The 12,428-nt window shown below is 35.8% G+C and overlaps 2 protein-coding genes across 2 annotated transcripts; both read right to left on the reverse strand.

The window, feature by feature from the left end:
* Nucleotides 1–2,670: 2,670 nt before the first annotated feature.
* On the reverse strand, nucleotides 2,671–3,390 carry rac1l (Rac family small GTPase 1, like; the record flags this gene model as incomplete). The annotated part of the gene is made up of 1 exon (XM_084402096.1): nucleotides 2,671–3,390. One exon carries the CDS (start codon nucleotides 3,388–3,390, stop codon nucleotides 2,812–2,814), a length of 579 nt encoding a protein of 192 aa, XP_084258222.1. The 3' UTR covers nucleotides 2,671–2,811.
* Nucleotides 3,391–6,701: 3,311 nt separating this feature from the next.
* Nucleotides 6,702–9,968, reverse strand: LOC311285246 (uncharacterized protein). Its single transcript, XM_084400820.1, has 2 exons — nucleotides 9,928–9,968; nucleotides 6,702–7,606 (listed from the first exon to the last, which is right to left on the reverse strand). The coding sequence occupies exon 2, from the start codon at nucleotides 7,572–7,574 to the stop codon at nucleotides 7,272–7,274; it is 303 nt and encodes a 100-aa protein (XP_084256946.1). The 5' UTR covers nucleotides 7,575–7,606; nucleotides 9,928–9,968; the 3' UTR covers nucleotides 6,702–7,271.
* Between the last annotated feature and the right edge of the window lie 2,460 nt (nucleotides 9,969–12,428).

Here is a 12,428-nt window from a genome sequence, read left to right on the forward strand (position 1 = left end):
TAATAAGTGGATTTGATGTTGTTCTGACCTGAAGATGCTGATGTTGGAGTTTGTCAGATGAGATGTATGTAATGCCTGTATGTAAATATGTAATTTGTGTGAATTATTTCTTCAGATGTATATTTTGCAGCCAAAACAATAAAACACACCTATTTTTTTAGTAAAACTTTTATGTAAAATACATTTGTAAAACAGAGAGAGAGAGAGAGAGAGAGAGAGAGAGAGAGAGAGAGTGAGTGTGGGAGAGAGAGAGTGTGTGAGAGTGTGTGTGTGCGTGCGTGCGTGTGTGTGTGTGTGAATCTAAAAATGGCTTTGAATGTTTTGCTGATATCTTTGTGATCTGTTGATATCTTTAAGTTAAATCAGGATCAGGTCAAAAGGAGTCTGTTCCAGGGAAACACACACCTGTAATCTTGTCTGATTTCCACAGAACATCGTGTGTGTCTGCAGGGAGGGGAGATGGAAAAAAAGAAATGCAATAATAGTCCACGGCTTCATATGGGAAATCTAAGCTGATATAATGTACTTTTAAGGCGAGACACTACAGGTGAATAGGGTAAAAATTTTAACTAGCAGATATCACCATGAAACTTTCCCAGTTGATTACCTACATTAAGACGAGAAAAAAATGTATTACAAGTTTTCTGTAATTTAATGTTTAAATATGCAAATCAGGCAATATCTAATCAAATATGCACTAATTTGCTTATATTTAAAAAAAAACGATATCTGAGTATTGGATAAAGCCAGGTTAAAAATTATTTTTTCATTGTGTTCACATATTAGATGGGAAAAAAATTACAGAGGGATTTATGGATATCTACTTTTGTTATCCTGTAAATCAGAAAATACTGTCAATAGCCTTAAAAAAATGATTTTCGCCATGTTTTTTGGAATAAAATGTTATATAAATCAGGCTAGGAATAATATATTTACAAATCCCTCTGTAAATGTCTTCATAATATAACTAGGTACAAGTCTGGAAAGTTTGGTGTATATAGGTGCTACTGAAGTGGAGATTTCGTCCTTGGAGTATGAGAGAAAAGTCATTTTGAGAAAACGGGCTTTAAAGATTTTTCATCAGCCAATGAGATTGCGCATTCAGCCCTTTGACTTTGACGATTGGTTGCTGATAAAAAGGAAATGACCATATTTGGATCCGACAGGATTGTACACAAGAGAGAGAGCTTCCTAAAGGTGCTTCTGATGACAGGCTGACGGCAGAGATCGCGGAGTAGCACGTTGATTTAGAACGCGAACTTTTGTTGAATTTATGAGAAATCTACAGACGCAAACAGACAAAGTGTAGTAAAATAAAGACCTAAATGTGTATTTCGGACTTTTTTTCAACACAAGTCTGAAAGAAGACATGTTATTGAAGACAAATATCCCTAAATCTCAAAATTGACCAGTAAAAAAAAAACGATGTTTTTGCCTGCCGTGTCTCGCCTTAAATAGCAATTAAGCTATCAGTAATGTTAACTGAATCCATAATCAATGCTGAAATTCTTCTCTCACTCAAGGTTTTTTTTAGCTCAGGATTTAACACAATTTGTAATTGAGACGAAAGAAGAGTTACAGGTTTAGTTACTGCATGAGAAATTCCTTCTACAGTCACGTGGAAGATAAACTGGCATCTTGTTGTGGTTATTTTCAATTATTGTCCAACAGTTAAATCTGGAGTAATGATGCTGAAAATGTACTCATGGATTTGTGGCCTGTCCCGTAACAAACACATTTACAGCAGCCAGAGAAAACCCAATGTTGAAATATTAAGGGCCTACTGCCCAACTAAAGTAAACACTGATCACCATAATGGTGACAATTATAACTTTCAATAACACAACAACATCTAAATCTCTGTCAAACATGGCAGGGCCCTGTGTATATAGTCCAGGTTCAACATGTGTGTGTTAGTTGGGCCCATATGTGTAATTGCCATCTAGTGGCAAAAATTAGTTAATGCCTATTGAAAGGGCCCATATTCGGCACAGTGGCTCATTAGGAAACACTGTCGACTCACGGCAAGAAGTTCTCCGGTTCGAGCCAGGAATCCTTTCAGTGTGGAGTTTGCATGTTCTTCCAGTGTTAACGTGGGTTTCCTCCGGGTGATCCGGTTTCCCACAGTCCAAAGACATGCAGGTTTTGTGGATTGATGAGTGCTGGGTTGCATCAGGAAGAGCATCCAGTGTAAAATTTGTGGCAAACCCAATGTGTTTGTGGGGAAGTGGACACTGCAAATGAGCAGGACTAACGCTAGGAAAATATATATTGAAAGGGCCCCTATTATGCTTTTCTTCAATATGTTCCTTCATGTTCACTTATAATGTTGGTAAAGTTTTTTTCACAAAAAACAGTCATATATTCATCTTTTTTTTTTTTTTTTTTAACATCATTTGACACTTTCTCTTTCAGAAACACTTTGTGGCTCATATAACATCAATGCATAGGAACAAGTATCAACACATTAAGTTGCTGGACATTCAGTAATGTCAACTAAAACGTGTTAGTGAGGACATTTCTTTTTTAAGTGCACACAATACAATCTTTCAAAGCATTTTATACCCATTTAACTCTCCAGCAAACCAATGTATCATCACCAGTACATATTTGAACAAACAACGTGCATTTTACAAACCATTATACTTTAATAAAAGTATCCAATGTGTATTTGATCAAACCAATGTGTTTGTCATTCAAGCATATTCCACCTGTAAACCAGTACATACAGTATGTTTTATTTCCTGAACAGCCTTTCATAATTTCTTCTTCAGGTGAGCTCAGATTACAGCTGGTGTGTGTTCAGCCAGTTCAGAGGATTAAACACTTTTTCTTTCTTTTCTTCACTGGGGGCCGATGTAGAACCGCGCAAATTACTTCATTAAACACCGTCTTAAGGCCTCGCTGTGTTAATGCTGAGCACTCCAGGTACTTCACAGCTCTTGTTTCTGTAGCCATAGCCAGACCTTCAGTGAAAGTGATGGCGGTCATTTTCATCTTTTCCAGCCTTTCAATGGTGTCCTTGTCGTCTCTCAGATCAAGTTTAGTCCCAACGAGAATTATCGGAGTGTTGGGGCAAAAATGTCGGACCTCTGGAAACCATTTTTCACGTGCCTTCTCAAACGAGGCTGGATCCACAAGAGAGAAGCAGATCAAAACCACATCAGTCTGAGGGTAGGAAAGTGGTCGAAGCCTGTCGTATTCCTCCACTCCTGATGTATCCCACAGTGCCAGTTTCACTGGATTCCCATCGACAGTCTCATTGACAGAATAATTCTCAAACACAGTGGGGGTGTGCTCCTTTGGAAAAACACCGTTGATGTAGGTGATCAGAAGGCATGTTTTTCCCACATCCCCGTCCCCGACAATCACACACTTTATGGACTGCATCTGTGTTCATGTATCATGCTATCCTGTTAGCTGTATCTGTCAATTAATCAATAAAAGCTGATTTCCCAATTCAACACACAGCGATTCCACAGAGAAAAGAAGTAGAAAGTCGAAGGAAAATGTGAAGTTTCGATTTGAAGTTAACCCACCTGATCGACTGCATTCCAACATATTTGTTGCTGTTCCAGTTAAAAGTGCAGTAAGCGCTTTCTGAGAAACACTGTTGAAAGTTGATCGAGCACCAAAAGTCACTTGCAGCCAATCAGCAGTAAGGGGCGTGTCCACTCATGAGGGGGGAGGGGCCTGTGCTGCTTACTGTGTTTGTGAATTTGGTGGGCGGAGCTATCAAGATAGGGATGTGGTTCTTTTAGGTAGGTGTTTGTTTTGGTGATTTCAATATAAACAGTGTTTCTCAGAAATTACTCACTGCACCTTTAAGTAAACAGCCACTCCCCCAAACTCTCAGATGCTAAATGAGGTCAGAAGAAGGTCAGGTTGGCAAACTCTCTTAATTATGTATTAATAATTCTGACATGGTGTGAACGCAGCATAAGCTCGTTGTTTTAGTTCAGGAGGAACTATAAAAGACGGCTGCCGTTTGTTTGTGGTGCTCGCTGACTGACGTCTGTCTACACGTGCTGATGATGCGTGATGCGCGGAGGTATGAGACTATTGATGATTACATCTTTATCATCAATATGTATCCAACAACATCTTATATCATATTTTAGAGAAAAACTAACATTAAAATATCAAACAGAACAACTAAAGGAAACACTGATCACCATAATGGTGACACCAAACGTAACTATTATTTTAAATAAAACAACTTCATCTAAACCCCCCAAAAATATTTAAAGATGCAAAAGATGTCACAGTACAAGACAATTTAATGTTTATAAATATGTAAGTTGTGTGAATAAGTTCTTCAAAGTGATATTTTGCAGCCAAAACAATATGAAACACTTAAAGCTGCAGTCCGTAACTTTTGGCCCTCTAGAGGTTAATAAACCGAACTGCTGCGTCTTGCTGAAGAACATTGTAGCCGGAGCTCCTTCTCTCTGTTTGTGTCCATAGAGAGTCACGCAGGCACTGGATTAATCCTCGGTGGTGTGACCCGACCAGTCTAAAGTAGTCCCAATATAAGCACTTATGGATGGACTTTTACTAAGACTGAATTCAAGAATTCTAACCTGCAATAAAACAATAAAACTCACTAATCTGAAGAAGAGATCTATGGGACAGAGAGCACAACACAACTTCTTCAATCTCGTCTCTTCCCCCCATGCTGAGTTCCTGACCCCTCACACTATCTTCTCCCCTCCAGGTCACAGTCATGCAAAACACACACACACCTACTGTCTCCAGTTGTTTTATGAGAGGTCAAAATAAATACTTCTGGTGCGAATGGTAAAGAAGTTTCATTCCTGCAGCAGCAGAGCAGTCAGAACAAAGAAAACAATGCCTGTTCTTCTGATGTGGGAAGATGCCCCAAAAAAAGATAATAGATAACCATTTGTGTTTATCCCCCAAACTCAGGCGTGACCACTTTGGGCACGAGAAAGGGTCCAGCAAAAGCTGAATAAATAGTCGGGTGCTAGATGTTTATTGTTCTTTTGTTCCACTTGGGTATTTAAAGGGAATTGGCAAACCACTCAAGGAAGCATCTGTAAACAGAACTTCCCACACTGTTGCTGTGTGTCTCTATTGCCAGGTATGCTGACTCTTAGAAACTATTTTTGATATTGCATTTTGAATGATGTCTATATGCTGATCAGTTGTGTATTATGTATTCTTTTTAATTATTTTTATTTGATGCTTAATTCTGCCTGGCAAAAATAAATGTTAACCTTGATTTATTCTGCATTCTTCTGAAATCATTCTTTCCAGTAGATTGACAGAGTAGTCTGGTGTTTCCGCAAATCTTTGTCCAGGATAGATCAAACTGAAGGCACTTTGAATGGACCATGGGGCACATCTTAGGAAGACCTTCTGATTTCTGACTATTCCCTGACTTAACATGTTGTACTCTGCAACTATTATAAAAAATTACACCTATGGGTCTGTAGTGAGCGGCTGCGTAGGGTAAAATAATTGCACTGCATCCTCTGAATATTTCAGGACTGGCTAGTTTGTGGTCGTGAGCGCACATTCGCGATGTGACGTCTCAAAGTGACACTAGGTCCGTAATGAACGAATATTTGAAATTATGAGATGCCCAGAATAATCTTTGGTCTAAATTAAATCACAACTAATCCGAGGATCAGCTGTTAAAATAGAAAATTTGAAAAAAACAAAGAGTCACTTAAATTTGGAGTCAGATTAAATTATTCATGGAGTCCAATTAAAATTGGAAATCAACTGTTTAATAAATTAAAGTGATTTTTCCAGAAGCGCCCGAAAAGACATACACGCTGAATTCCCTTTGAACCAAGACACTGGACACCGTCTTTGGGCCGGTGATTGGAGCTTACAGTATTATACCGTAGTGAATCAGGAGAATACAAAAACACGCTTTGGAAAATGGACTCGTGATGTACTCGTTCATTTTATAATTTTTGTCCCTGAGTTTCAATATGTGCAACCCCCTTTTTCCTGAGTATGTTATTGGCCAAGACTTTCCGTCCCTGGAACGAGTTTCTCTTCTATTACAATCCTCTATAATAAACAGTAGATGGCATCATAAAGCCTGTTATGTTAAAATATATTATTTGGGGTTTAAACCATTTTGCCCAAATTGAAGAAAAAAAAAATCAGGTACAGTATCTTTCATGTTTATCAAAGCTTTTAAGTAAAACACGTGTGTGTGTGTGTGTGTGTGTGTGTGTGTGTGTGTGTGTGTGTGTGTGTGTGTGTGTGTGTGTGTGTTTGTGTAAATCTAAAAATGGCTTTGAATGTTTTGCTGATATCTTTGTGATCTGTTGATATCTTTAAGTTAAATCAGGATCAGGTAAAAAGGAGTCTGTTCCAGGTAAACACACACCTGTAATCTTGTCTGATTTCCACAGAACATCGTGTGTGTCTGCACGGAGGGGAGATGGAAAAAAATAAATGCAATAATAGTCCACGACTTCATATGGGAAATCTAAGCTGATATAATGTAGGCTACGTGTTTATTCATTGTTTATATGTCTGAACAACTATGGCCACAGCTCCAAAATGTGCTGTTTGTACAGTTTTCAATGATGTAACAATCACTGAAATTATTTTAATACTTTTTAGTAACAATTATTTTAGTAAGTTAACTTTAATATGTGTGGACCAACCCACAGTGTGTGACTGGATGAGAGAAAAATCACCACAATTCATTTGTAATTTAAATTAAAATCTTTATTTAAATACAACTTAAATTCTGCACTAGGCAAGTAGCAAGTTTCGCTTGATCAATAACACTGACATGCAATATAATCCAATATAAGAAAGTTATATAAAAATTATATAAATTTATATGTTTGCATGGACAATTCACAAAGCAAATCCTTCCCTATAAAGAGACCATGATGAATATATGAAAGCATATTGACAAATATGCATACAGAATCTGTTTTCTGAAGAAAAACAGATTAATTTGATGTGAAGTTTTTCAAGTATACAAACACTGAAAACAGGAGGACCAGAGACATTTTTTTTTTACAAGTTTAGTTAGCATAGTTGTGAAATGATGTGTTGATTTATAATGTTACAATATTAAGACATTTGTAGAGACATCATCAAACCATCTTTAACTGGGATTCCATGGAATATTTAATTTTTCTTAATTCACATTTTTGTCCAAATCCCAGATCATTTTGTAATATACACAAGGCTGTATTTATTCTCGTTGGCAGCAGGCGGCGCTGTTTAAGCAGTATCAATATGAGCCTTTCCAACTTCCATACGTCCTAATCGTCAAACACTCTCTTAACACCATTAACAACACCATGCACAACTTTTTCTGGCGCCTTGACAATCTCTTTGGTTCCTCCGACCACCGCGCCGGTCACTGGAGACGCCAGCAGAAGCGCAGTATTTCCAACAGCTCCAGCGAACGAGCCGGAGCTGATGAGTTTCCCGCCGGCCTCTGCGGTGCTGTAAACGGCTCCCTTCACGATCCCGACAGGAACATCCACCACGGCTCTGACCACGCCCACCGCGCACTCGCCCACGCCCAACACTGCAGATCCCACCATATTGAAGAAGTCCATGCCGTCTCGCGTTTACTATAGCCTTCTGATTCCTGCAAGCAGAATATGGAGACAGCGTGTGTGTTTATTCAAGAGTCATTCCTGGGATGTGAATATTTTAATATTAATTTTTCAGTCCCCCAGACATTTTAAAGTGGTGTTTTAACCACAATGAAATGTTTAAAGTACTGCTAAAGTACAATTCCTGAGTGAAATTCCTACATTAATTGTTTTGTAGCTCTAGCTTTATATAATAAAAATGTATTAGGGCAAAATTGTTGCTTGTGATATAAATTATGCTGTAGTGTTTATTAAAAGTGTTTTTTGAATGAGTAAAACAATAAATCCATATATAAAAAACATAAAAAAAAGTATAAGAAACAAAATATGAAGAAATGAAGGTAAAAAATCTTTGGATTGATATTATCCCACCGGTCACAATTGTGACCGATCATAAAAAAACACTTTTTCACACACTTTTCCATGAAAATTTTAAAAAATTATGATTGATTGTTTCAAAGGGATACTAATGACACATGATTTGGATATTTTTGTGTCTGGGAAAAAATTGGGATTAAATGGGTTAATCACGATTAATTGCATCCAAAATAAAAGTTTGTGATTACATAATATATGTGTGTGTACTGTGTATAATTATTTTGTATAAATAAATACACATATAGGCCTATGCATGTATATATTTAATAAATATTTGCATGTATATACTGTACATTTATACATAATTTATATTATATATAAATATAAATATTTTATATATAAATAAAAAAAAAGCTTAAATATATAGTCAAACCAAAAAATATTCAGACACCTTGCTATCCTCACTTATATAAATTAACTACAGTGTCCTGCACCCACTAGTAAAAAAAAAAAATAAAAAAAAAATAAAAAAAAAAATATATATATATATATCAAAAACTAAATCTGGTGTCTGAATAATTGTTTGTTTGACTATACATGCATGTATTCACACAATAGTAAATATACACAGTACACATGCACATATGTAAACACAAACTTTTATTTTGAATATAATTAATCGCGATAAATCACTGCACAGCACTAGTTAAAAGTGTTTCACAATAATTAGGTATTTCCATTATTATAATGAATAAAAATAATTATTGCATTTATATAATTTTTAACGTACAATAATGTCTTATTTCTATCTTCTTATCCCTGTGGCACTTCACTAAATTTGTACTTTTAACAATATGTGCACTGTGTCTGTAATAAAAAAAGACTACACTGTAAAAGAAAAGTTGCTGTCAACCTGGATGTTTAAGTCATTTCAACTTAAATTACATTGAACTGACTTTAAAAATGTGTTGAATCTTTTATAACTTATAATTTTTTTATTTTATTAATTAAAGCAATGTAAAAATATGTCGTCATAACTTAATGATCAATAAGTTATGACAACATTTTTCATTGATTTTACTCATCGAAATAAGTTAAACAATTGTCAACTGTTTTTTATAAGTTATACAAGATTCAAAACATTTTTAAGTCAGTTAAATGTAATTTAAGTTGAAACAACTTAAATGTCCAAGTTTAATGTACTTGTACTTAAAAATTTAAGGCAGTATTTTTTTTTACAGTGTATAAAATGATGTCCCTCAGTCTGAACTCAACCCCATCACACCAACCATTCGGGTCTCTTTAACAGTGCTGCCGAATATGGTAAGTAGTTTTCATACTTTTTAATCATATTTTTGAGGCATATTCAACTCAACCCCATTACATAAAGTTAAGATGGAAATGTATTATTTTTCAACATTTTATTTTAAATCCATACATATACAATGTACTTATTTCATTGCTGCCATATATGGTCTACTCTACACTACAGGAGGAGCAGTGGCCATTTTGAGGAAAAAACCCTAAACGCCGTCACACTCAACCCTGTCACATATCTGTATATTTCTCATTGTTTAGTGGTTGAAAACTTGTGATAGGGTTGAGTTTTTTACTTCATTTATGAATCATTTTATTTAAAAAATATAATTGTTTCAGTAAATATATAAATGAACCAAAATAATGACAGCTCATAATTTTGACAAAAATAAAATATTTATTACTTAAACTTCGACAATCATCCTACGTCAGGAATGGCAGCCACATCAGCAGCAGAAACATGCAAAAATATGCTGAGCCAGAAAGAAGGGCACAATATGACAGAGAGACTAATTTAAAAAATATAAAATGAAAGGCAATTTTTTTCTGTAATGTCTGTCAGAATGACCCTTTGTGTTAATGCCCCTGAAATGAAGTTACTGTACATGCTAAACGTGTTATACACAGTAAATATGGTAAAGTTAGCTATAATATCACCAAACAGAATATGAATACTGACCTGCTGTCACTGATGGTGTTGATGTTGGTCAGCTGAACTTCTTTAAATCAATGTTGAGTTACTCTTTATAGACTAACTAGAGGAACTGAAACCAAACGGTGGGAGTTACTGATCCAAATCCAAACCCCCAGTGAACAGGAAGTAAAGATGTTATTAAAGATATTTATTTCTGGTTGAGAAGACTTATACTTCAACATTTTTACTTTAATGTTCAAGTATAATGAAGAACATGCTCCTCATCATCCATGAGCCTGTGAGTTTGGACAAATCACTTGTTGTAATGCGAGGAGAAAACCTCTGGCCTTTATTTATTTTCACTTTCACATTCACAGACTTTCCTGTAAACTGGGGTGATGATTCATAAAGTTGCTCTTTCTCCCAGATTTAAGGCTTTGAAACCTTGACATATCTTCCACAGTCTTTCCTGTAAACTAGGGCTTTTCTTGAAGCTGCTCTTTCATACGGTAAATGCACATGTGGAGATTGGGGCATCTGTAGCATATTACAACATGTGAATTAAAATTGATTATGACCATCTGAGCCATTGTACAATACATATTTGAATGGGATCTTTAAGGCCAAATGGCACAGTTTTACAGTATGGATGGCCATTGGCTGATAGTTTGTCCTCCATTAATATCAAAATCAAAGATCAGATCTGATAACAGACAAACACCACCGTCTCACATCTGTTCTTGGTGTTCTGACCAGATAAGTATGATTTCTGCAGGACATCATATTCGAGCGAATGCAATGATTGGACAAACATTTTATGGTTCTGAGATTTCCACAGATAATACATGTACATGTTTTATTATTTAGACCACTTCTATTATTGACTGCTATGAGGACGTGAAGGCAGTTTCAACCAGTATAACTAAAAACATTGTCTATTCCCAATAGCTTTAAACACTATTCTAAGTATTCAAACGCTGAAAAAACAGAGGGACCAAAGACAATTTACACAAAAGACAAAATGTGTGACATAGTGAAGTTTAATTAGCATGATTGTGAAACGATCAGTGTTGATTTTTGATGTTACGATATTATAAAGTAATTTGTAGAGGCATCATCAAACCATCATTAACAGTGAGTTAATTATTTTTCTCCAGTTTCCAGGAGTTATTAAAAGGTGTACACAATATGAGTGTTGATAAAAGTCTTTAATCGTCTAAAACCTCATCAATACCATCTGAAACACCCTGCACAACTTTTCCTGGTGCCTTGAGAATCTGTTTAGTTCCTCCGGACACCGCGCCGGTCAGCGGAGACAGTATAAAACCGATCCCAGCGTTCACTCCATCTCCGGGTGTGCTGGCGCTGTCCATCTTATCACAGGCCTCCTTCACGCCCTCAGCGGCTCCTATCACCATCCCCACCGGGACGTCCACCACGGCTTTGACCACACCCACCGCCCCCGACGCCAGACCCGACACCACGCCCTTGAAGATGTCCATGACCTCACGGGATTCCTGCCAGTGGAATATGACACAGCATAAGTATGTTTACAGAATCATTCTGTTCACTCTTTTGTACTCACAATCAATGAAAACTTGGGAATATCAGGTAACATTAAAAGTTTGATTTCTGAAAAGGCCTAAATTTAAGGATTCTGTACATTTACAAGTAATAAATACATATATTTCTACATTACTGTAAATAATTCTGTTTAAATGTTTCAATAAGCCTATATATAAACATTTCTGGGTAGTAACTGATGAACTACATGTAATCTGGATTATGTAATCAGATTCCAAACAAATAAGTACTTGTAATTAGAATATATTACATTTAAAAAAAACTTGAATTCAGACTACAGTTACTTTTTATTGATTAAATGGTAAAATATTAACCCTGGTGCATCCTTATGGAATCATTTTGCCTGTGTTAATGTCAACAGCATACATTTTGGCACAGGTGTGTATTTTTATTGGAATTTTACTATTTCACCCTCATTTCCTTTAATAAATCTATTTTGCTCTAGTAACACAAAATAGTTCCTCTCAGGACCTTAAGGACAAAAATGGCCCCAATTGAAACACAGTAAAACTGCAATTTTTAATCCAAGGGCAATTTAACTATAAAATAATGCACTCTTTGTTATTAATAGGCTTTCATTCTGTTGGTAAGGCTTAAAAATTGCACTATTTTTTATCAGATGGTGCCATTTTTTTTCAGGTTTGGCCCATAAAGCAAATACTTGCTTTATTCCTGTTTTCTGATTATGCATATTATATTATAGAGCCAATTGGATAAATTATGCAGTGATAATTGTGTGGGTAAACGTTTGGTTCTGCGTCCTAACAAACTCTTACTGAAAGCTGATTTTTTTAGATATGATCGATCCTCACATTTGGAACACAACTTTTTAACACAAGATTTATGGCTTTGAATTTCTAGTAGTTTTAGAGTTCAACATGTTTCATAAAATATACATTTTATATAAAATCATTTTCATAAACTTAAACCTACAGTTTTTTTTGACACAGACATTTTTGTCC

The sequence above is a fragment of the Rutilus rutilus genome, assembly GCF_951802725.1.
Source record: "Rutilus rutilus genome assembly, chromosome: 2".
Classification (NCBI taxonomy): Eukaryota; Metazoa; Chordata; class Actinopteri; order Cypriniformes; family Leuciscidae; genus Rutilus; species Rutilus rutilus.